The sequence below is a fragment of the Halichoerus grypus genome, chromosome 4 (assembly GCF_964656455.1).
Source record: "Halichoerus grypus chromosome 4, mHalGry1.hap1.1, whole genome shotgun sequence".
Lineage (NCBI taxonomy): Eukaryota > Metazoa > Chordata > Mammalia > Carnivora > Phocidae > Halichoerus > Halichoerus grypus.
In genome coordinates, this window is record NC_135715.1 from 131,198,226 (window position 1) to 131,224,404 (window position 26,179).

At 39.3% G+C, this 26,179-nt stretch overlaps 1 protein-coding gene across 1 annotated transcript in view; it reads right to left on the reverse strand.

Moving 5' to 3' along the window:
* Window positions 1–441: 441 nt before the first annotated feature.
* The window catches only part of STK39 (serine/threonine kinase 39), a 305,645-nt gene continuing 279,907 nt past the window's right edge, over window positions 442–26,179 (reverse strand). Inside the window, exons 17-18 of the mRNA XM_036100896.2 lie at window positions 20,117–20,181; window positions 442–1,660 (exon numbers count right to left, since the gene is read on the reverse strand). Of these exons, the coding sequence (XP_035956789.1) occupies window positions 1,586–1,660; window positions 20,117–20,181 (140 nt within the window). The 3' untranslated portion in view covers window positions 442–1,585. The remainder of the gene's footprint in view (window positions 1,661–20,116; window positions 20,182–26,179) is intronic.

Consider the following 26,179-nt stretch of genomic DNA (forward strand, 5'->3'; position numbering starts at 1 on the left):
TTGAGGGCGCTTTTCACTCGTTAGTTCTTAGGAGGCGTCAAAGTGCTGACTAGCCCCACCGCCATGCATGTGATACCTGGAGGGGGAAGGAAACACTGGGACACCATCGCTTTGTGCAATACACTTTTATTTTCCTTTTACCTTTGCAGTCATCTTTGAGTAATCGTTGTGTAAACAATAGAATGGAATGAAATTACATTAAATTGTATGCAAATGGCTCTAGAACACCTCAACAATTCTGACAAGGCAATTATAAATAACTTTTTCTTTCCTTAGTAATATATATTTGCTTTTTAAAGTACATTAAAGAGCTGCCATATCTAGGGTTAGCTAGGAAAGAGCAATGGTACCATCCTGGGAGCCCACCTCCCTGAAAGTTTAGACTCCAATTTCGAAAATCCTAAGGTTTACTATTCCGTAATATATAGTCAAGCAGAGGGCTACTTGGGTTGAAAGTATTTATTCTTGAAACTTAACAGCATTTTACCTTTTTAGTCAGTCATTGCACAAAACCCTTTCTATTTTTCACTCCATCTGGATATTCTGCCGAATTTCAAGTAAAACTCAGATTCTGGTAGCTTCAAGTTTATCAATTTTGGAACAACAAATCCTATCACTTAAGGAGAAGTCAAATCGGAGAGGGGTATATAATGAGCAGTCTAATAGAATGGCAACATTTTATATAGCATTCTATACGTTCCAATGAAGCAAAACTTACATATGCCACTTGATGTAGAGGAAATTTTAGATCTGAGACTATTCCAGAGTTGTTAAGCAGCCTCAGGCACATTCTTAATATGAAAGTTTGCAAGGCACCTCCCTCTCCCAAGAGAATCAGATTGTGGATTGGTTTTTCGGCAAACAAACCAAAAGAAGAAGCATCCTAGTTCCTAATTCAGTCATTTCAAAAATCAAAAGTTATAAATACTCCAAAGATAGACCTGAAATTTTTTGTTTAAATAACAAGAGATTAACTGCAAGAAGCATATAATCAAAAACTTTTCTTCTTATAGCTAAGGTGTGTAATGCATAAATATATGAAAAATAAAATTCACAGTCAGTCTTAAAACTAGAATTCAAGTTTGGCTAATAAATCTTAATTTTATAAGTATATTAATTTCTAAATACAACATAAAAGAGGCAGTATTGTCAGATGTACAATTAAAGTAGAACAGAAAGAACAACAATGAGAGAAGAAATAGGCTTCTGATAGAAAAAATTCCTTTTGTTGCCAATAAATAGGACCACCTGAGTGTATTTCAGATTCTTTTCACTTAAGGGATATCCGAATTGATTGCTAAGAATATTAAATAGCTTTTGGAAAAATTAGCAACAGTCGTGCAGCTGTGGCATTTGCTTGTTCTCATACTGTGGATTGCTAGAGAATAAAGCAGAACTCGGAGTGTTGTAAGTTTAAAAAAATTCTTTTTTATCCCATTTCATTGAAGCCAGACTCTTCACAATCTTCTAATTTTGTGGGAACTGGGAGTGAGGGGGTGGGAGACAGGGTGGGGGGGAGGAAGATTGAGGGGAGTGTTGTGAGGTGGGGGGCATGACAGATCAGGGAGATGTCAAGGGACATACATCAGCTGACACTCAACTGAGCAAACCCGATCAGCTTCACTTCATCAGGAATCTCCGACCCATCACAGCCTGAAGCCTGAAAAGGGAAAAAGACACCTTCAGTGCCGATTGATCCAAGCACAGCCACAGTCTGTAGGGGGCCAGTGTCCCATCTCCTCCAGGACAGAGAATCACCCTCTTGAACGACTGCAGTAACAAATCTGGTCATCATAGAGGGGAAGGGACTTGTGCCTGTTAAAACACCACAGTCTCCAGGCTTAAAGCTTTGAAATTGCCAATAACTGCCAAGAAAGTGATTTTAAATCTACTTTCAAATTAGAGCTCCTTAATCATTTTAAAGGATTATGAGAAAAATACCTTGGAATAAATTTAGCCAAAAAGGTGAAAGACCTATACTCTGAAAACAGTAAGACACTAATGAAAGAAGCTGAAGACACAAATGGAAAGATACACCACGCTTATGGACTGGAAGAATTATTAAAATATCCATTTTACCCCATGCAATCCCTATCAAAATACCAAGAGTATTTTTCATAGAACTGGAACAAATAATCATAGTTGGTATGGAACCACAAAAGACTTCAAAGCAATCTTAAGAACAACAAAGCAGGGAGGTATCACAATCCCAGATTTCAAGATATACTTCAAAGCTATAGTAATCAAAATAATATGGTACTGGCACAAAAACAGACACACAGATCAATGGAACATGAGAGCCCAGAAACACATCCATACCTATATGGTCAATTAATTTACAACAAAGGAGGCGAGAGTATACAATGAGGAAAAGATGGTCTCTTCAATGGTGCTGGGAAAACTGGACAGCCACAGGCAAAGAATGAAACTAGGCCACTTTCTTATAACATACGCAAAAAATAAACTCCAAGTGAATTGAAGACCTAAAACCACCAAAATCCTATAAAAAAAAAACATAGGCAGTAATCTCTTAGACATCAACCTTAGCAACAGTTTTCTGGATCTATCTCCTCAGGTAAGGGAAACAAAGCAAACATAAACTATTGGAACTACACCAAAATAAAAAGCTTTTGCATAGCAAAAGAAATCATCACCAAAATGAAAAAAAGCACCCCGTTGAATTGGAGAAGATATTTGCAAATTCTGTATCTGATAAAGTATCTGATAAAGGGTCAATAATCCAAAATATGACTCTCACAACTCAATAACAACAAAACCCCCCACACAGCCCAATAAAAAATGGGCAAAGGACCTGAACAGACATTTTTCCAAAGACGACATACAGATGGCCAACATACACATGAAAAGATGTTCAGTGTCACTACTCAGGGAAATGTAAATCAAAACCAAATAAGATATTACACCTCACACCTGTCAGAATTGGCTAGTATCAAAAGACAAGAAATAAATGTTGGCAAGGATATCAAGAGAAGGTAAACTTTGTGCACCGTTGGGGGAATGCAAGCTGGTACAACCACTGTGGAAAAGAGTTTGGAGGTTCCTCAAACTAAGAATAGAAATACCATAGGATCTGGTAGTTCTACTACTATGGATTTACCCAAGGAAAATGAAAACACTTGAAAGGATATATGCGCACCTATGTTTATTGCAGCATTATTTACAGTAACCAAGATATCTATCAAACCAACCTAAGTGTCCATCTACAGATAAATGGATAAAGACGTGGAAAATATATACAGTGCAATATTACTCATCCATAAAAAGGAATAAGATCTTGCCATTTGCAACAAGGATGGACCTAAAGGAGATTATGGTAAGTGAGATAAGTTAGCCAGAGAAGGACAAATATAGGATTTCATTTATATGTGATATCTAAAACACAAAACAAATGAACAACAATGAAACAGACTCTTAAATACAGAGAACAAACTGGTGGTTGACAGGAGGGGGGTTTGGGGGGAAGGGCAAAATATGTGAAGGGAATTAAGATGTACAAATTTTCGGTTATTAAAAAAAATTATGAAAATGAGCAAAAACGATTTAACAGTCACTGAGGGTAATGTGGTTTTTACCAAAAGGCATCCTCTATAAAACTGGCCAGAAAAAAAGTGGTTACCAAGTAGCAGAAGGGCTCATGCTAGATAACTTATTTTTCCATAACAGAATTTTGTTTATAATATTTTAGGACATTTATTGCCTAAAATTGGCCCAAATTATAGTGTGTCAAATTCTTTGATTTTTCTTCAAAATTAAAAGGAACTGGAAACAAGTCATTGCTCATCAAACCTCTCACTTGTCCTCATTCAAAAGTTTGTTGTTTTTTTTTTTTTTCACCTCCCTCTCTCTCTCACACACACACAGTACTCAGATCGCCATTCCAGGCTGCATCTTCAGAGTGCATAAACCAGAATCAGACATGAGGTAAGTACAAGTGGGGAGAAAAAAGTTTGATAAATGACTGGGGATGGGCAATTAATCACCAAGGGACCATACAAACCTTTTCTTGGCCTAATTCCTGCAAAATTATTGTCAAAACAATTAGTTTCCCATGTAAAAAATGCCCTTTCCAATCATCCCAATGAACCTGCTTTGCACTGCTCCAAAAACCAGTGCATAAACTCAGTCCTTTGTCAACCCCAACATTCTCCCTTACAATAAGCAGCTAATTAGAATATATAACTTGAGTATTTTTAAGTAATTATCTTTCAAATAATGGTGTCAGTACTTACGCTTACATAAGAAAATCAATAGCCTAACGGGTAGAAATATTAGTAAGCATTTTAAAAATTTACTTTGTGCCTGTCCAATGATTTCTCTAGTTTTACTTGACAAGATATTCAGTAAAGTGCAATTTTCACTGTGTGTGTTGTCAGGGACCATAAGATCAGAAACGTTCCTTTCCCTATCACTTTTAACAAAGTGATATAGGCACAGAAGGCTTTTTAGCTAAGATATTTTCCCATGGGTGTTTGTCATACAAATACTGTGATACTCACCCCCTACCCACCACCAGTTTTCTTGTTCCACAACCACTGTTTGTGAATCTCCCTAAACCTTTCTTTCTTCCCCTGCTACTGCTAACATCATTTACTTAATGCAGTGAATGGGGGCAGACACAATGTGTGTAATTAACAGGCAAATGACAAACACCGCAGGAGAAAGGATGGCCACCAGCAGTGACGAGGAGGGACTAGCCAATGGGAAGCACATCAGTGCATGTCAAAGATACATCAGAAATTTGGCAATGGGAAGAGCAGGAGGTTGAAATGACTAGAAATAAAAACAAAATATCCAATAGTGGTTAAAAGAAAAAATCTGAAATCCCTCTTGTGGAGAGTAATGGAAATGAGAATTGACAATGCAAGTGGGTGATCAAACCAGTGCTTATTGTGGGTACAGCACCCAGGGAGTCCATCTCTCACCCTCTGTCCCAGTGCCTCCTGTGGCTACACTGGAACATTCGGTTTCCTGGCAGAGGCACAGGCCAGGTTGTCTGGCTTTCATTCAGGCACTCGGGTCTTCTTCCCCTACTACCCTGCTGACTCTCAACCAAGGCTGAGTCCTTGTCTCGCTCACTGTGGCCTGCAAAACACTGAGGGCAATATGCAAATGATTCTGGATTCTAGAGCAAAGGGACTAGAGACCCTTAAAACAGCAGTTCTCAGACTTCTTGTACTCTTAAAAATCATCACGGACTTTAAAAGCTTATGCTTTTTTAAAAAATCATTCACCATGATCAAGTGGGATTTATTCCTAGGATGCAAGGGTGGTTCAAGATTCATAAATCAATGTGATAGAGCACATCAATAAGAGAAAGGAAAAAACCATATAATCATTTCAATGGACACAGAAAAAGCATTTGACAAAGTACAACATCCATTTATAATAAAAGCCCTCAACAAAGGGAACATGCCTTAACATAATAAAGGCCATCTGTGAAAAACCAACAGCTAACATCTTTTAAAAACAAAGCTTTTCCCCTAAGGTCACGAACAAGACAAGGATGTCCACTCTCACCATTTTTATTCAACATAGTACTGGAAGTCCTAGCCACAGCTATCAGACAACAAAAAGAAATAAAAGGCATCCAAATCGATGGATAAGGAAAACTTTCATTATTTGCAGATGACTTCACAGTATATATAGAAAACCCAAAAGACTCCACAAAAAAACTGCTAGAACTGGTAAATTCGGTAAAGTTGCAAGATACAAAATGTACAGAAATCTGTGGCATTTCTATACACCAATAATGAAGCAGCAGAAAGAGAAACTGACAAAAAAAAATCCCATTTATAACTGCACCAAAAATAAGACACCAAGGAATAAAATACTGATGAAAGAAACTGAAGACGACACAAAGAATGGGAAAAAAGTGCCATGCTTATGGATTGGAAGTACAGATACTGTTAAAATGTCTATACAACCCAAAGCAATCTACACATTTAATGCAATCCGTATAAAAATACCACTGGTATTTTTCACAGAATTAGGACAAAAAATCCTAAAAATTTGTGTGGAACCACAAAAGACCCTGAATAGCCAAAGCAAGCTGAAAAAGCAAAGCTAGAAGCATCATAATTCTGGACTTTAAATTACAAAGCTGTAGTAATCAAAACAGTATGGTATTGGCACAAAAACAGACATGTAGGGGCGCCTGGATGGCTTGGTCAGTTAAACCTCTGTCCCTTGGTTTCAGCTCAGGTCATGATCTTGTGGTTGTAGAATCGAGCCCCGAGTTGGGCTCTGCATTCAGCGTGGAGTCTGCTTAAGATTTTCTCTCCCTCTCAAATAAATAACATCTTTAAAAAAGAATAGATCTCAATGGAACAAAATAGAAAACCCAGAAATAAACCCACAAGTATATGGTCAATTTATCTTCAACAAAGCCTGAAAGAATATCCAATGGGAAAAAGTCTCTTCAACAAATGGTGTGGAGAAAACTGGACAGCCACATGTAAAAGAAAATGGACCACTTTCTTACACCATACACAAAAATTTGAAGTGGATTAAATACCTAGATGTGAGACCTGAAACCATAAATATCCTAGAAGAGAACACAGGCAGTAACCTCTTTGAAATCGGCCACAGCAACTTTTTTCTATATCTGTCTTCTGAGAAATAAAAGCAAAAATAATCTATTAACAAAACTAAAAAGGCAACTTACTGAATGGGGATATTTGCAAATGATATATCCAATAAAGGATTAGTATCTAGAATACATATATATATATATAAAACCTTATGAAACTCAACATGCAAAAAAACAAATAATGCGAGGAGGAGCAAGATGGCAGAAGAATAAGAGAACTAAATTTCATCTGGTCCCAGGAATTCAGCTATGTAGGTATCAAACCATTCTGAACACCTACAAACTCAACAGGAGATCGAAGAAAAGAATAGCAGCAACTCTCTGAACAGAAAAGCGACCACTTTCTGGAAGAGTCATATTCTATCCCTTCATTGTAGTTAACCTTATTTTTTGTATATATATAAGTTGTTTTCTCTTTAAAATTTTGGGATACAGTTTCTTCTAACAGACCAAAATACACCCTGAATCTCTAGTGTATGGCTTTGTTCTAGTCTCCTGCCTGATCACATTCTCTCCCTTTTCTTTTAAATTTCTCTTCTTTTTTCAACTAACTTATTAATTCCTTTTATAAAATCTTTTATAATTTTCATCTTTACAGTCATAGTCTATCCCTTCATCATATTTACCCTTAGTTTTGTACATATATAAGTTCTTTCTTTAAAATTTTGGGAGGCACTTTCTTCTAACAGACCAAAATACACCCAAAATCTAGTGTGTGGCATTGATCTATTCACCAGCCTGATCATATTTGACCATATTCTTTTTCTTTTTTTCTTTCTTTCCCTTTCTTTCCCCCCCGGTTTCAGGTCTCTTCTGATTTGTTTAGTGTATATTTTTCTGGGGCCGTTGTTAATCCTGTTAGCATTTTGTTCTCTCATTCATCTATTCTCCTCTGGACAAAATGACAAGACGGAAAAACTCACCTCAGTACCGACTGCCAGGGACCTAATCAATATGGACATTAGTAAGATGTCGGAACTAGAGTTCAGAATGACGATTACAAAGATACTAGCTGGGCTTGAAAAAAGCATGGAAGTTATTAGAGAAACCCTTTCTGGAGAAATAAAAGTACTAAAATCTAACCAAGTCGAAATCAAAAAGGCTGTTAATGAGGTGCAATCAAAAATGGAGGCTCTAACTGCTAGGATAAATGAGGCAGAAGAGAGAACTGGTGATATAGAAGACCAAATGATGGAGAATAAAGAAGATGAGGAAAAAAGAGAGAAACAACTCCTGGATCACGAGGGCAGAATTCGAGAGATAAGTGATACGATAAGATGAAACAATATTAGAATAATTGAGATCCCAGAAGAAGAAGAAAGAGAGAGAGGGGCAGAAGGTATATTGGAGCAAATTATAGCAGAGAACTTCCCTAATTTGGGGAAGGAAACAGGCATCAAAATCCAGGACTCACAGAGAAGCCCCCTCAAAATCAATAAAAATAGGTCAACACCCCGACATCTAATAGTAAAACTTACGAGTCTCAGAGACAAAGAGAAAATCCTGAAAGCAGCTCAGGACAAGAGGTCTGTAACCTACAACGGTAGAAACATTAGACTGGCAGCAGACCTATCCACAGAGACCTGGCAAGCCAGAAAGGACTGGCATGATATATTCAGAGCACTAAACAAGAAAAATATGCAGCCAAGAATACTATATCCAGCGAGGCTGTCACTGAAAATAGAAGGAGAGATAAAAAGCTTCCAGGACAAACAAAAACTAAAAGAATTTGCAAATACCAAACCAGCCCTACAAGAAATATTGAAAGGGGTCCTCTAAGCAAAGAGAGAGCATAAAAGTAACACAGACCAGAAAGGAATAGAGATAATACACAGTAACAGTCACCTTACCTTAGGAAATACAATGGCACCAAATTCATATCTTTCAATAGTTACCCTGAATGTAAATGGGCTAAATGCCCCAGTCAAAAGACACAGGGTATCAGATTGGATAAAAAAACAAGACCCATTGATATGCTGCCTGCAAGAGACACATTTTAGACCCAAAGACACCTCCAGATTGAAAGTGAGGGGGTGGAAAACCATTTACCATGCTAATGGACATCAAAAGAAAGCTGGGTGGCAATCCTTATATCAGACAAATTAGATTTTTTTAAAAAGATTTCATTTATTTATTTGACAGAGAGATAGAGAGCACAAGTAGGCAGAGTGGCAGGCAGAGGGAGAGGGAGAAGCAGGCTCTCTGCTGAGCAGGGAGTCGGACGTGGGGCTCGATCCCAGGACCCCCAGCATCATGACCTGAGCTGAAGGCAGCTGCTTAACCAACTGAGCCACCCAGGCGCCCCCAGACAAATTAGATTTTAAACCAAAGACTATAATAAGAGATGAGGAAGGACACTATATCCTACTTAAAGGGTCTATCCAACAAGAAGATCTAACAATTGTAAATATCTATACCCCTAACATGGGAGCAGCCAATTACTGGACCAGATGGACTTCACAGATATATTCAGAACATTCCATCGAAAGCAACAGAATACACATTCTTCTCTAGTGCCCATGGAACATTCTAAAGAATAAATGACATCCTAGGTCACAACCAGGTCTCAACTGGGACCAAAAGATTGCGATCATTCCCTGCATATTTTCAGACCACAGTGCTGTGAAACTAGAACTCAATCACAAGAGGAAAGTTGGAAAGAACTCAAATACATGGAGGCTAAAGAGCATCCTACTAAAGAATGAATGGGTCAACCAGGAAATTAAAGAAGAATTAAAAAATTCATGGAAACCAATGAAAATGAAAACACAACTGTTCAAAATCTTTGGGATGCAGCAAAGGCAGTCCTAAGAGGAAAGTATATATCAATACAAGCCTTTCTCAAGAAACAAGAAAGGTCTCAAATATACAACCTAACCCTACACTTAAAGAAGCTGGAGAAAGAACAGCAAATAAAGCCTAAACACAACAGGAGAAGAGAAATAATAAAGATCAGAGCAGAAATCAATGAAATAGAAACTAAAAGAACATTAGAACGATCAACGAAACTAGGAGCTGGTTCTCTGAAAGAATTAACAAGATTGATAAACCCCTGGCCAGACTTATCAAAAAGAAAAGAGAAAGGACCCAAATAAATAAAATCATGAATGAAAGAGGAGAGATCACAACCAACACCAAAGTAATACAAACAATTATAAGAACATACTACGAGCAACTATATACCAGCAAATTAGACAATCTGGAAGAAATGGATGCATTCCTAGAGATATATAAACTACCAAAACTGAACCAGGAAGAAATAGAAAACCTGAACAGACCCATAAGCACTAAGGAAATTGAAGCAGTCATCAAAAATCTCCCAACAAACAAGAGCCCAGGGTCAGATGACTTCCCAGGGGAATTCTACCAATCATTTAAAGAAGAATTAATACCCATTCTTCTGAAATTGTTCCAAAAACTAGAAATGGAAGGAAAACTTCCAAACTCATTTTATGAGGCCAGCATTACCTTGATCCCAAAACCAGACAAAGACCCCATCAAAAAGGAGAATTACAGACCAATATCCCTGATGAACATGAATGCAAAAATTCTCACCAAAATACTAGTAGGATCCAATAGTACATTAAAAGGATTATTCACCACGACCAAGTGGGATTTATTCCTGGGCTGCAAGGTTGGTTCAACATCCACAAATCAATCATTGTGATACATTAATAAAAGAAGGACCAAGAACCATATGATCCTCTCAATAGATGCAGAAAAAGCATTTGACAAAGTACAGCATCCTTTCTTGATCAAAACTCTTCACAGTGTAGGGATAGAGGGCACATACCTCAATATCATAAAAGCCATCTAAGAAAAACCCACAACGAATATCATTCTCAATGGGGAAAAACTGAGAGCTTTCCCCCTAAGGTCAGGAACATGGCAGGGGTGTCCACTTTCACCACTGCTATTCAACACAGTACTAGAAGTCCTAGCCACAGCAATTAGACAACAAAAAGAAATAAAAGGCATCCAAATCAGCAAAGAAGTCAAACTCTCACTCTTTGCAGATGATAGGATACTTTATGTGGAAAACCCAAAAGACTCCACCCCAAAACTGCCAGAACTCATACAGGAATTCAGTAAAGTGGCAGGATATAAAATCAATGCACAGAAATCAGTTACATTTCTATACACCAACAATGAGACAGAAGAAAGAGAAATGAAGGAGTTGATCCCATTTACAATTGCACCCAAAACCATAAGATACCTAGGAATAAATCTAATCAAAGAGGCAAAGAATCTGTACTCAGAAAACTATAATATACTCATGAAAGAAATTGAGGAAGACATAAAGAAATGGAAAAACGTTCCATGCTCATGGATTAGAAGAACAAATATTGTGAAGATGTCAATGCTACCTAGAGCAATCTACACATTCAATGCAATCCCTATCAAAATACCATCAACTTTTTTCAAAGAAATGGAACAAATCATTCTAAAATTTGTATGGAACCAGAAAAGACCCCAAATACCCAGAGGAATGTTGAAAAAGAAAAGCAAAGCTGGCGGCATCACAATTCCGGACTTCAAGCTCTATTACAAAGCTGTCATCATCAAGACAGTATGGTACTGGCACAAAAACAGACACATAGATCAATGGAACAGAACAGAGAGCCCAGAAATGGACCCTCAACTCTATGGTCAACTCGTCTTCAACAAAGCAGGAAAGAATGTCCAATGGAAAAAAAGACAGTCTCTTCAACAAATGGTGTTGGGAAAATTGGACAGCCACATGCAGAAGAATGAAACTGGACCATTTCCTTACACCACCCACAAAAATAGACTCCAAATGGTTGAAAGACCTAACTGTGAGACAGGAGTCCATCAAAATCCTAAAGGAGAACACAGGCAGCAACCTCTTCGACCTCAGCCGCAGCAACTTCTTCCTAGAAACATCGCCAAAGGCAAGGGAAGCAAGGGTAAAAATGAACTATTGGGACTTCATCAAGATGAAAAGCTTTTGCACAGCAAAAGAAACAGTCAACAAAACCAAAAGACAACTGACAGAATGGGAGAAGATATTTGCAAATGACATATCAGATAAAGGGCTAGTATCCAAAATCTATAAAGAACTTATCAAACTCAACACCCAAAGAACAAATGATCCAATCAAGAAATGGGCAGAAGACATGCACAGACATTTTTCCAAAGAAGACATCCAAATGGCCAACAGACACATGAAAAAGTGCTCAACATTGCTCAGCATCAGGGAAATCCAAATCAAAACCTCAATGAGATACCACCTCACACCAGTCAGAATGGCTAAAATTAACAAGTCAGGAAACGACAGATGTTGGCGGGGATGCGGAGAAAGGGGAACCCTCTTACACTGTTGGTGGGAATGCAAGCTGGTGCAGCCACTCTGGAAAACAGTATGGAGGTTCCTCAAAAAGTTGAAAATAGAGCTACCATATGATCCAGCAATTGCACTACTTAGTATTTACCCCAAAGATACAAATGTAGGGATCCGAAGGGGTACATGCACCCCAATGTTTATAGCAGCGATGTCCACAATAGCCAAACTGTGGAAAGAGCGAAGATGTCCATCAACAGATGAACGGATAAAGAAGAAGTGGTATATATATACAATGGAATATTATGCAGCCATCAAGAAAACCACAAAAAAACAAAATCTTTCCATTTGCAACGATGTGGATGGAATGAGAGTGTATTATGCTAAGTGAAATAAGTCAATCAGAGAAAGACAAGTATCATATGATCTCACTGATATGAGGAATTCTTAATCTCAGGAAACAAACGGAGCGTTGCTGGAGTGGTGGGGGTGGGAGGGATGGGGTAGCTGGGTGTTAGACACTGGGGATGGTATGTGCTATGGTGAGTGCTGTGAATTGCGTAAGGCTGATGAATCACAGACCTGTGCCTCTGAAACAAGATAGTAGGAAGGGAAAAATGAAGGGGGGGGCAATTGGAGGGGGAGACAAACCATGAGAGACTATGGACTCTGAGAAACAAACTGAGGGTTTTAGAGGGGAGGGAGGTGGGGGGAATGGGTTAGGTCAGTAATGGGTATTAAAGAGGGCACGTTCTGCATGGAGTACTAGATGTTATACACAAACAATGAATCATGGAACACTACATCAAACTAATGATGTAATGTATGGTGACATAACATAATAAAATAAAATTAAAAAAAACAAATAATCCAATTAAAAAATGGGCAGAAGATATGAACAGACACTTCTCCAAAGAAGACCTACAGATGGCCACAAGACACATGAAAAGATATTCACCATCACTTACCATCAGGGAAATGCAAATCAAAACTACAATGCGATTTCACCTCATACCTGTCAGAATGGCTAAAATCAACAACACAGGAAATAACATATGTCGGTGAGGACGTAGAAAAAGGGTAACACTTGTGTACTGATGGTGGAAATGCAAACTTGTGCAGCCACTGTGGAAAACAGTACGGGGTTTCCTCAAAAAGTTAGAACTACCCTACAATTCAGCAATCACACTACTGGGTATTTACCCAAAGAATACAAAAACACTATTTCAAAAGGATACGTGCACCCCTATTTTTATAGCGCCATATTCACAACAGCCAAGATATGGACGCAGCCCAAGTATCCACTGATAGATGAATGCATAAAGATGTGGTACATATATACAGTGGAGTATTACTCAGGCATAAAAAGAATGAAATCTTGCCATTTGCAATGACATGGATGGAGCTAGAGAGTATTATGCTAAGTAAAATGAGTCCAAGACAAGAAACAAAAACCCAGGGGGAACAAAGAGACAAATCAAGAAACAGACTCCTAATTTTGGAGAACAAAGTGATTATTACCAGAGAGGAAGTGGGTTGGGGGATGGGTGAAATAGGCGATGGGGATTGAGGAGTGCACTTGCTGTGATGAGCACTGGGTGATGTATGGAACTGTTGAATCACTATATTGTACACCTAAAACTAATATAACATTGTCTTAACTATACCGGAATTAAAACTTAAAAAGCTTATGTTTTTGCAGGTTATATTTATTGTATTGACTATTTTAAAAATTAAAACTGAAAAAATTTTTAAATATTTTAAACATGATTTTAATATTAAAGTATTAAAATAATTAAAAACAATGCTTATGTAGGTTATATTTATTATATTGAATGTCTCAGAAATCAAAACAGAAATTTCTAAATTATCCTTACTATTCGTTACATCTAATTACATGCTAACATAAATAAAATCTTAATGGAAAATAACCAGTTTACCAAAACAAAAATTTGAGCAGAGTGGCACCGCTTTACATTTTGCAAATCTCTTTAATGTCTTGCTTGACAGAAGATGGCTAGATTTTCATATTTGCTTCCACATTCCATCTATTGTTTTATGTTGTTTTACTTGAAGTATATAAAGAAAATCCAGCCTCATATAAATAGTTGAAAAAGCAAATAAATAGTATCTTAAAAGTCTTTCTGATAATTGTGGATAGGGTTACCATACCAAGATGTGCCAAGTGGAATTTCTTAAAAGTTAGTTGCGTTGTGGAATCTGAAACCACGTAGTCCGTTATACTGAAACCAGTGGTCTATCTGGCAGGTGGAATTGATCTTTTCCCCAAATAGGTTTTTTCAGCATCACTGAATTATGCAGATCTTCCCACTGTTGACACAGTTATATAATCTCAATGTTTCAATATACAATGTCAACCAATCATGTGCATTAATATCACACATGACTAATCTCATCAGAAAAATTAAGTACTGGGCTGTTGTCAAGCTTACAGTGGCAGATGCAAGTTTTCCAAAATCCGTTTTCTGCTCGAAAGCTGAAATGTATTATTGATGACAAATATTGTCAGTTGTTTTCCTTGAAGTGTCAGGCTCACTTGGTTTGTTTTGAAAAAATATCTGCCAAATCCTTAGTCGGAATAACCACAGTTTGTCAGTTATTCTTCTGAGTAAAAATGGTGTTCCACGGGGATTAAAAAAAAAAAAATGGCTAGTTCAGCCTACAACTTAATCTCACAAGAGCTTTTCCTGGAGACAACCACGGTACTTCACTATAGAAGCCTACCTTGCTTTATTGCACTTCACTTTATTGCCTTTCCTGGATATCACATTTTTTTTTTTTTTTACAAATTGAAGGTTTGTGGCAATCCTATACCAAGTAAGTCTGGTGGTGTCATTTTCCCAACAGCACTGGCTCGCTTCATGTCTGTGTAACATTTTGGCAATTCTCACAGTTTTTTAAAGGTTTTCATTATATTTGTTATGGTCATAGGACATCAGTGATCTGTGATGGTAATTTTGCTATTGTTTTGGGGCCCACGGACCTGCCCATATAAGATGGTGAACTTAATCCATATATGTGGCATGTGTTTTGACTGTTCCACTCACTGGCTTTTCCCCTGTCCCTCTCCCTCGCCTCAGGCCTCCTGATCCCTGAGATCAACAATATTGAAATTAGGACAATTAATGACCCTACAGTGGTCTCTAAGTGTTCAAGTGAAAGGAAGAGTTTCAAGTCTCTCGCTTTAAATCAAAAGCCAGAAACGATTAAACTTAGTGAGGAGCGCAGGCCAAAAGCTAGGCCTCTTGCATCTGTTAGGCCAAGCTGTGAATATAAAAGAAAAGTTCTTGAAAGAAATTGAAAGTGCTACTCCAGTGAACACATGAATGATAAGAAAGCAAAACAGCTTTATAGCTGATATGCAGAAAGTTTTCATGGTTTGGATAGAAGATCAAACCAGCCACCACATTCACTTAAGCCAAACCCTAATCCAGAGCAAGGCCCTAACTCTCTCTTCAATTCTCTGAAGGCTGAGACAGGTGAGGAGGCTGCAGAAGATAAGCTGGAAGCTAGAGGAGGTTGGTTCCTGAGGTTTAAGGAGAGAAACTGTCTCCATAATATATAAGTGCAAGGTGAAGCAGTAAGTTCTCCAGAAGACAGAGCTAAGAGAATTAAAGAAGTAGGCTACACTAAACAACAGAATTTGAATGTAGACAAAACAGCCTTCTATTGGAAGATGCCATCCAGGACTTTCATAGCTAGAGAGGAGAAGTCAGTGCCTGGCTTCAAAAGCTTCAAAGGGGACAGGCTGACTCTTGCTAGGGGCTACTGCAGCTGGTAACTTTAAGTTGAAGCCAACACTCACTTTTCCGAAAGTCCTTGGGCCCTTAAGAATTATGCTAGATTTATTTACAGAATCTATGGTCTATAAATGGAATAACAGACAGCACCTTTGCTTACAAAATGGTTTACTGAATATTTGAAGCCCACCATTGAGAACTACTGCTCAGAAAAGAAGATTTCTTTCAAAATGTTACTGCTCATTGACAATGAACTTGTCACCCAAGAGCTCTGATGGAGACGGGACAATGAGTTTAATGATTAATGTGGTTTTCATGCCTGCTAACACAGCATCCATTCGACAACTCATGGGTCAAGGAGTCATTTCAACTTTCAAGTCCTATTTATGAAATACATTTCATAAGGCCCATTAATCGTGAATTGCCAAGATGCTTAGGAAATTGCTCTATGTAAAAGGCATGTTATTTAACTTCAGTAACTAAAATCTGTAATGCTCACATAAATGTGTACCAAGTGGATGTTACTTACATGTACTTACAATTTGCATTCTATCTTTAAGGGCGAATTATCTTATTTCATATTTTTACTAATGCAGTATCATATTTTTACTAATGCAATTTCAAAAACTTCACATTGAAAGCAGCAAGACTCAATTACTTTATAAAACTTCAAGGCAGCAGATTAAAAAATGCCTTCAACATTTAGACTTGTCTCAAGGCAAGGCTTACAACAATCAACAATAAAACAGTACTGAGATGTTGCACTCAAAGCATGTTACACTTGAGCTGAAATGCCCTTTACGCTTGAACCACTTTGTTAAAAGTGCTATATATTTAAAAAAAAAAAAAAGGCTTCTGATCGCCTTGCCTCTGGCCATGCCAACAATGGAAATCATACTTCATTTATTATTTGTCAAATGAAGCTAAAGATCTCACTGGGCAGGCAGAAAAGTAAATGCACTTCTTGATATAACCAATATCCTTGTTCCCTGGGCCACTGTTTTTCTTATATAAGCAGATATATAAGGACAGCCCACCTTTTCAAACTTGAGCCCAGTATTTCTAATAGAGGTGGGAGAGTGGAGAGAAAGGAGATTAGAGACTGAGCTATCTACAAACAGCATGTTTCTCAGCCGTAGCTAAATACTGGAATCACCAGGGGACACCTTCAAAATACCCAGAGCCCAGGCTGTCCCAAGAGCAATTACATTAGGATATCTGGTACAGGACCGGGACAAGAGCAATTTTGTGACGTGCCCCAACCATCCCCTGAGTAAACCGCTGTTCTCTGAGGTAAGGAACCACATCACCAAGATACAACTTTGTTCTTTAGATGATTTTAGGCCCCTGACATTCTCCTTTAGAAAGCAAAGAAAGCTCTGAGATAAAAATGATAAACAGCTGAGAGAGAAAAGGACCACGAGCAGCAGTAGTTTGTGAGGAAAAATGCTTCTGAAATACTTTCTTTTATTCTTCAAGAAAATAGCCAAATTGATGAACGAAAGCAAGTGCATTTGAATCTCTGTGGTTTTACCAGGATGTCAGTGTTCTACAGAAGATTAGGCCAAGAAGCAATTCAAATGAGCTCTATCGAGTGGATCTCAAACTGGCTGGCAACGGGTAACAACAAAGCAACCTCCTCAGGTTTAACAAGGGCTGGACAGAGAGTGAAGTGACCAAAACCGAAGGTTATTTAACATTGTTAGCTGTCTTTTGGGAAAAAGCCATTAATTTCCATCTTCTGGGAACAGCACATTACTGCCTTCTCAAGCTATCGGGGGAAGGGAAGACTTGCCCGGGTTCTCCTGCAAGACTCCTGTGCCGGGCAGGCCCATACTATTCAATCTGCTGAAAGTACAGGACAGAATCCACCTCAACCGCTGTCCAGGGATCCCATCATCCCAAAGCAGGAATCCACAGAGAAACAGAAAACCACAAAACCACAGAGCTGCAAGGGCCCTGCCTCCCAGAACGAACAGCAATTGAGAGGATGGGCTGGGACGCTAGACCGGAGTTGAATTTGCAGTGTCTCCACTGTCTGATCCTGGGCAAGTTAGCCCCACAGAGTCTCGGATTCCCAGGACAGAAAATGAACCTAATGATATCACCATCTTGTGGGACCCTGAGGATTAAATGAACTGAGATGAAGTGTGTAAACCACCTCGGGCACGGTCTAGCAAACAGTGGACGCCTGAGAAAGTGATTCTTGTCCTTTCCGCAGGGAAGGCCCAGGAATTTTAAGGGACTCTAAAAAGAGGGCATGAAGCAGAAACCACCATCTTAATTATTTTACAGGGATTAAAGTAAATGTTGAGGGAAAAATGATGGCTGCAGTTTTTCTAACCGAGGTTTGTATTACTCCGGTACGTTTTAATTATCAAGCCCTCTGCTGTGTGCTGGCTTCTGTGCAGCAGCCTCGGGCCCCGGAAGCTCCGGACTTCTCAGGGATATGAATTCGTGGCGGAGAACAGAGGAGGAGCCCCTGAGCCAGCACTGGATGTCAGAGAAGGCTTCCTGGGGAAAGTGAAATTGAAGCAGAAAGTCGGAACATGCCTACGTGTCGAGGAGCCAAAGCAGCAGCGTGGAGAAGCTGGACGAATATTTTAGTGAGAGAGAGAGAGAGAAGCACATACAAAAGGCCAGCAGACAAAAGTAGGAGAAGACAGAGGATGAGAATGAGAGAAGACAGAATGAGGGGAGATACAGAAAGGTAATAAAGCAGGAGCCCGAAAGGGAGGTCTGGTCCGGGGTTTGAGTTTTAGGAGCATTTTGCAATGCAGAAGAAGTACTCTGGCCACAACCACGGTGTGGTGAAGGGAGCCGGACACAGGCAGACTATAGGCAGGAAGATCCGTTTCGGGAGATGAGAGAACCCCGCGAGAGTGCTGGAAATGGGGATGGAGAGAAGAGGACGGAGTCAAGCAAGAGCATCCGCAGAAGTAATAAACTGATTCGAGTAGGAGATGAGAGGAGTTTGACCTTCTTCTGCTCTTACTGTTCAGAGCAGACAACACTAGGTGTTTCTCTAAGACCTTCGGTAACAGGAAAGGGCCAGGGTTGCTATTCCTGTTTCATAGGTAAGCAAGTTTAGTGAGTGTGGGGATGAGCCAGCATGAAAGCCTTCATTTCTTATCTCTGTTTACATATTCAAAATTAGGCAAATCTTCCAGAGGTGGTGTGTTAGAACTTCTTTCTTATGCTATAAAAAATGAATAAAGAAACATTAACAGGCTTGAAATCTTGACACAGGATACCATTTTCTCATCAATATATTCTCATATGAATGAAATATGTTTACAAAGATGTAGGTGATTTAGAAACATAACAGAGGTGACAGACGAGTCCTAAAGCAGAAGACGGATTTTTCAATTTCTTAGTTTATCATCCTATGTCTGAGTAAAATGTTCTTTTGTTATTGAAAACAAATTTCTTCAGATAAATTCTTTCTGTGAGAATCTTTGTGTTTGAAAAAGCTCATCACACAGCCTAGCCATCTGAAATTAGATGTGAGGCAAGACCCGGAAAGTTAATTAGCACAGGGCTAACATTTACTGTAACTAATCATTTCACATCTTCGACCATGCGCATTTTCCATTAAATTCTCACAAGAAATAAAAAGACAGATCATCAATATATATTGTGCACAGCAAAGTGCTAGTCATTTATATCTTAAATTGCTTACGGCATTCTGACTGGCTCTTGATAAGATTTATAATTTTAAAATGAGTCACTTAATGTACTGTTTGCTAAAACTTTCAGGAAAATCGTTGCTTCTGCCTGTTAGGACTGCTCCCCGTTTCCAGCCATGGTCACCCTATCTCTTGCTTTCAGAACGATGCCAGGACACACTCAGGATCTGTATCTCTGTGGCCGCTCTAGTTCTTAAATTTAAAGTCTACTAGTGCAGAAAAACTGTCGCAACACCCCTTCTCTACGAGAATCTATTACCGTGATTTGAAATGTGGAGTTAAAATGTTATGTCTTTGTTCACTAGCCTTCGGCGAGTAGTTCCACAATTGTTTCCAATTACCTAAACCATTTCTACAACAATCAGCCTCAATTTTTTTAAAAGTTAGAACCACCTGGCTTTCACTTTAGGAAAGCTTTATTAAGAGTGTTGGTTGGAATTAGGTTTAATTTTGTCTATACGGTCAAGGTGCCACACAAGCGGGAGGCGAAATGGCATGGGTGCCAAGATTTCCCAAATGGCGGCTCTTAAAGATGTCCTGGGAAACAAGCTATGCTCACGGAAGAGGAAGTTCCCAGTCGTGGTCAGAAAACATTCCCACAGATTAAACCCGCAAAGGACAAATGCAAAAATGGATTCCAAAAGAAAGTAACAGCAGCAAGGGAATTACAGAGCAGGTTATTAAAACGTGTTATTAGTCCTTGCTGCCAGAGCATGGCAAAACATTTACCTTCCTTCCGGAACTTTCAACTTACCAACTTAAATGTCAAGGTTTTTAAAGCTTTGGGATCATCTACAATCTTCTGTAAATTAGCAGCCACTGAAAAATACAAGCGTGGAGAAAAAGTGTCCAAATCATTTACAGTAACACTGGATTTTCACATCAATGATTCGGAAAATCTGACTCATCATGCAATAAGCTGCAAAATTATTTCTTTCACAGGCATTACAAAGTCCATATAAATCACCAAATTAGTCTCACATTTTCTACAATTTATATCTTCAGCGCATCTGAATTCATCACTATACATTGGGCCCACATTTCATACGACAAAATGGGAAATTACTTTCTAGTGGAAAGTAGAAGTGATGACAGCCAGCCCCCAGCGTTCTCGACCTCTAGGTTTTTCTCAACACTCCACACTACGAAATTTATTAGCCAGCAGAGGGCAGCACAAAATAGAGGCGAGGTATTGCAAAGAACGGTTTTTCTGAAGAGAATTTCAGTGCCTTTGAACCCCTCTCCTATTAAATTCACTCAATTCTCTGCACCCATTTTTATCAAAGCAACAAAATACAGTGGATAACCTCTACGACTTGGGCATTTGTGTTCATGCTCTCAGAGCACAATAATCTGTCAAACCAGTGAAGAGCCACCTTGAACAATACCCAAGTTGGCTGAACAGGGGGCAAGCACTAGAGGCTGTCAGTTTGGAGTTCAGTAGTGAAGATCTGTTTCAGTATTAGCGGGATTCATCAGAGACCCGTCCCATCTTCCACGGTGTCATGATATATCTGATACTCTGGCAGAGAAGTCCGCTTTTCCTGCTTACTCCCCTGGCTTAGGCTTAGGGTACAGAATTATCAGAAGGTAATGATGACAGAAATTTAAAACCTTGCTCTTTCCATATCCAAATCTAAAGTCTCAAGTACTGAAAATCAAGTAAGCACTGCTGGTTAGGGAAAAAGAGAGGACTACTGAAGAAATAAGAGAAAGTTCCATGTAGCATTTTTATTTTTCATGTGGAAAGTTATCTGCTGCTTCAGTAATTAGGTATCTGAAAAGTTATGTGACTATTTTAAGATAAAAAAAATTAAGATAAATATTTTGAGAAAAGTGTTTCAAATAGAAAGTCTAAGTAAAGAGGAGAAAAATCTGCATATTTCATGTTTCTCTAAGGTTGACTAAAAACAACCTAGAGACATGGATTTTCTGCAGATCAGTTTATTTCATTTAATCCATCAGCTGCAGAGGAGAAAAAAAGAAAATTATATACTCAATATGGCCTATTTCTCTTTATAAACCATAATTACAAGCATCATTTTATCTTCATTTGTTGCCCTTAATACTTCCACTCTGAGCGATCTGCAAAGTTTCATTTATGGTAACTCCCCATCCCGCCCCATCTTTTTCTCCTCTTCCTTTTGCCCACACAAGCCAACCTGCACACACGTCAGGTAGATCCTGGGCCACCACCCTCAACAGAGTTATCATCACCAAGCATCTTTTTGGCCTCCTCAGCAGCTTCCTGAGCATATTTCAGATGCTAAAATCATCTAGTAATCCACACAAGAAAACACTGGGCTCGTGGAGTGAAAAAGCTCGGCTGTGAGATTCTGTTCACCAAAGCCAGTATTTATGATGTCAGGGCATTCTGACTGGATGCAAATTGCAGCAAGTGCACACAATCACTATTTTCTTAAAACACAAAAGTGTTCTAATAGTTCCTCTGATTTGGGCTGATTTCATGAGTCGCCACAATGTCTTCCTATGAATTTCAGCCCTTTCATTAGAGGCTCTCAGTTAATGTGGATGATTTACTGCCCTGTTCTGGGTCATCTATTTCCAGTCTGCTCTGTAATGTTCCGCCAAAAGCAGAGCTCTGTCCTACACTAATTCACAGCCCTCTCTCTGGTGTGCATGCCCATGCGCTAGCGCCAATCTCCAAGGAACATGGCTACGCAAGTTGTAGACCTGGAGGGCAAAGCTGAAATGCTAGCATCTTCAACAATCATCTGGGAAACCGCACTCCCCAATTGTGAGCCCTACACCTCAGGGACATTAGAAATTCAAATTCTGTCTTCGACTCAAAGCAAAAATAGCAAAACTGGCCACTTACCTGATTACTTATCCCAGCTGCTAGGCTTATTTTCAATTTAGTTGATTCTAATTTGTTGTAAAGTGCTATAAAATACCTTCATTTAACTGACATCACATAAAATTCAAGGTGATGCTAATTTCTCTTCCACTAGCAATGCTCATTAAAAAGATGGGTGTCACTGTTTTCTCCCTTCTCCTGACTGTGCACCTGGATTTCAAAAATAAAAATGTGCCTTACCTGGAACATGAGCGGAGAAGGAAGGGTTGGATAGGGCTGGTTAACTTTAGAGCTTCTCAAGTAATGTGCTGGTAACATTGAACTTCATGCTTTAAGGCGCTTTAGGTTTCCTCAAAATATGGGGCTTCTGAACCCTGCCTACTCAGTGGCCCTCCACTTATTTCCAATCCCTCCTGGCTTTCCCAAACAGAACTCATTCTCCTGGTTTCTGATGCAGACGGTTGTCTTCCTTGAGCTTGCCCCTTCCCACCTCCCCAGCCCACTCTCTTCAGTCACTGAAGTGGCTCTGGTTCTTGGCACAAAGGACACAGAAAACACTCACCAAGGTACTAGGGACTGTCCCCTTGCCCTAGCGCTGCAGCTACAGGCTACCTTGGTGTGAGCCATCTATTTCTTGGCTATTTTTGGCGGGGGGGGGGGGTGTCTCTGTGTTACACTTAGGCTTGAATCCCTATCAGCGCTAGGTGCTCTTTTTGGATAACATTTGACCTAAGGTACAGTAGGTATTATGCTTCATGAAACTGTAATAATATCATTAACAACCACATGAAAAAGACGCCGATGCTCAGTACCTCCCTATTCGAATCCAAACAGAGACGGAAATAACATTGTCCTGGGGGTCATCTATCAGAGGCAAGACAGCAGAGCCAACATTTCTTTGGCAAACTAAGTCAGGCGTTCTCCAGACCCTGTTTTCTCTATAAACTCCTTGTACTACTCAGATTCTCCATATTTGGACAGTTAGAAAAATAACAGTTACATAATGACTATTTACAGTCTGTGTTTGCATTACAAGTGATTAGTGGAAAGATACACTTTTCTCCCCAGATACCAGTGTATTTCACAACAATCTCCTATAGTACTGATGTTCTGGGGGCCGTGACTGAATTTATCTCATTTGAGCTATTCCCAAACAAAAGCTGTGAAGAAAAGCACCCCAGTGAACACCAAGTCCAATGCACTCCCCCAAGAGGAAATTCTGAGAGAAGACAAAAGCACAGACTTGGGTTACCTGACAAGGTGATTCACAATATTGTTTGATCCAAAGACATCCCGAACATCTGCTCTGTACCGTGTTGCTGCAGAAAGTCAGCAGAGGATTGCAAAGCAAGAAAGAGACACAGGTACCAAAAGAGAATCCAAGCTTCTAAATAAGGAAGAAAGGAAATGATAGGAGGGTGGGTCTCTAACGGATACCGCTGTAACGCTAATGCAAAATTACAGCTAATTATTATGTTTGGGACAAAATACAAGAGATTTGCCCTATTATCTTCCCTAAATCTTCAGCCTCTCATCTTCAGGAGATGAGTGTAGCACAGTGTGTAAGTGCATGAATTCTCCAGTCAGGGTGCCTAGGTTAAAATCCTGCCTCCTGCTTAGAGCCATGTGGCCCCATGAACTTGGGCAAGTTTACGTTCACATCTTTGTGCTCGAGTCCATATATCTGTAAAATGTGGATATTAATAGTGCCGACGTGATAGGGTTCTTCTGGGGACTGAATTCATACACGTACAGAATTTAGACTAGTGCTTGATGTATTGCAAATACAAAACAAATATTAGCTTACTATCTCTAGCCTGGACAACTGCATATCGTAACTGGCTTCCCTGCCTTCAGTCTTAACTCATGAGCCCTCTTACACTCACCAAAGCGACTTGGAGAATCTAAGTCATAAAGTGGGATGTGCTGCCTCCATATATAATACCATTTAACTGTTCATATCAACTTCAGGATTAAGTCTAAGTTTTTAAGGTAGTCTATGAGACCCTCCATGGTCTGGCCCAACCTATCTCTCTAATTCATTTTCTGCCATGTCTTACCCCAGATTTTCCCGGGAAGGGCTCCATAACCACTCTCCTCCTCTAGGTACCTACCACTACTCTTCATCATTACGTGCTGAAACAACCCATTACAGAGCTTGTTTCCCGACTTGATTCAAACTCTTTGATAACCCAGACAAAATCTTAATTCACCTTTGCAAAAGGTTTATCTTTGAAATATACGCACATCTACAGAGACTGATGACTTCTTCCCACTTCCATTGCTACTACCCAAGTACAGCTGCCACCTTCTCTCATCTAGACTCACACAATAGCCTCCTGTCTCCCTGCTTCCATCCTCAGTCCTCAATGGCTCAGCCTCTATCCAGCAGTCAGATGAGCCTTCTCCAACAGTTTTGCCTTTACTCTGTTTGAAATTGTTTACTTCTCTTCATCTCTACTAGCTCCATCCCATCTCATCTATAAGGAACCAGAAAACTTGACTACTTTTCATTGTTTTTCAAGAGATGAGAGTCAAGGTCACTCTGCAGATAAACCACCCAGACTAGCATAGGTGGTAGCCCCAACAAAGGGAATCTACAATGGTAAGTAGAGGATGGACAGGAGGAGCGTCAGTGTGGCCTCAAGACTATCTATAGTAATGAGGACTAAGTCATACCACTAACCTTCCCTCTTATAACTTTCCCCAGAAAAAGAAACCGACCATTGCTGCAGGAATTATTCCCAGGTGAATCCAAGCAGTACAAGGGATGGACTATTGTGGATACTTTGGTGTGCAGCCCAGATCTTCTCTTTAGGAATGAGGCAAATGTTCTCCCATCTGCTGGGATTATTGCTGGCTGATGACTCTTAGCTTGGTCCTTCTTTGGGAATTGCCCTTGGAAGCCCTAAGGCTAAATCCATGGACAAGCCTGGTACAACACCTTAGAAGGCATTTCTATTAGCAATGCCTATAAGACAGTGCAAATGAAAGAGAAACACAAAATAAAAGGATGTAAAATATGATACCAAATATCTGAGATGTAGAGGGGAGAGGATTAAAGAATGAGTTCAAAATTAAGTGACCATCAGCTTAATGCAGACTGCTATATGCAGAAGATGTTATATATAAACCAAATGGTAACCACAAGTCAAAAAAAAAAGTTACAGAGGGGTGCCTGGGTGGCTCAGTCACTTAAGCGTCTGCCTTCGGCTCAGGTCATGGTCCCAGGGTCCTGGCATTGAGCCCCGCATTGGGCTCCTTGCTCAGCGGGGAGCCTGCTTCTCCCTCTCCCTCAGCCTGCTGCTCCCCCTGCTTGTGCTCTCTCTCCCACTACTCACTATCTCTGTGTGTCAAGTAAATAAATAAAACCTTTTAAAAAAAGTTACAGATATACAAAAAAGTAAAGAGAAAGGAATCCAAATATATCACTAAAGAAAGCCAGCAAACCATGAAAAAGAGAAAAAAGGATCAGAGAAAAACTAAAAAACAACCACAAAACAAGTAACAAAATATCAATAGACACGTATCTATCAGTAATTACTTTGAATGTAAATGGCTTAAATGCTCCAATTGAATGACATAGGGTGACAGAGTGGATAAATAAACAAGACCCCTCTACATGCTGCCTACAAAAGACTCATTTCAGACCTAATGACGTCTGTATACTGAAAAGCGAGGGGATAGAGAAACATTTATTATGCAAATGGATGTCAAAGAAAGCCAGAGTAGCAATACTTATACTGGACAAAATAGACTTTAAAACAAAGACTATAAAAAGAGACAAAGGAGGACACTAAATAATAAAGGAGATAATCCAACAAGAAGATACAACAATTGTAAATATTTATGCACCCAACATGGGAGCACCCAAATACATAAAACAGTTAATAACAAACATAAAGGAACTCATCAATAGTAATATAGTAATAGTAGAGGACTTTAACATCCCACTTACATCGATGGACAGATCATCCAAACAGAAAATCAATAAGGAAA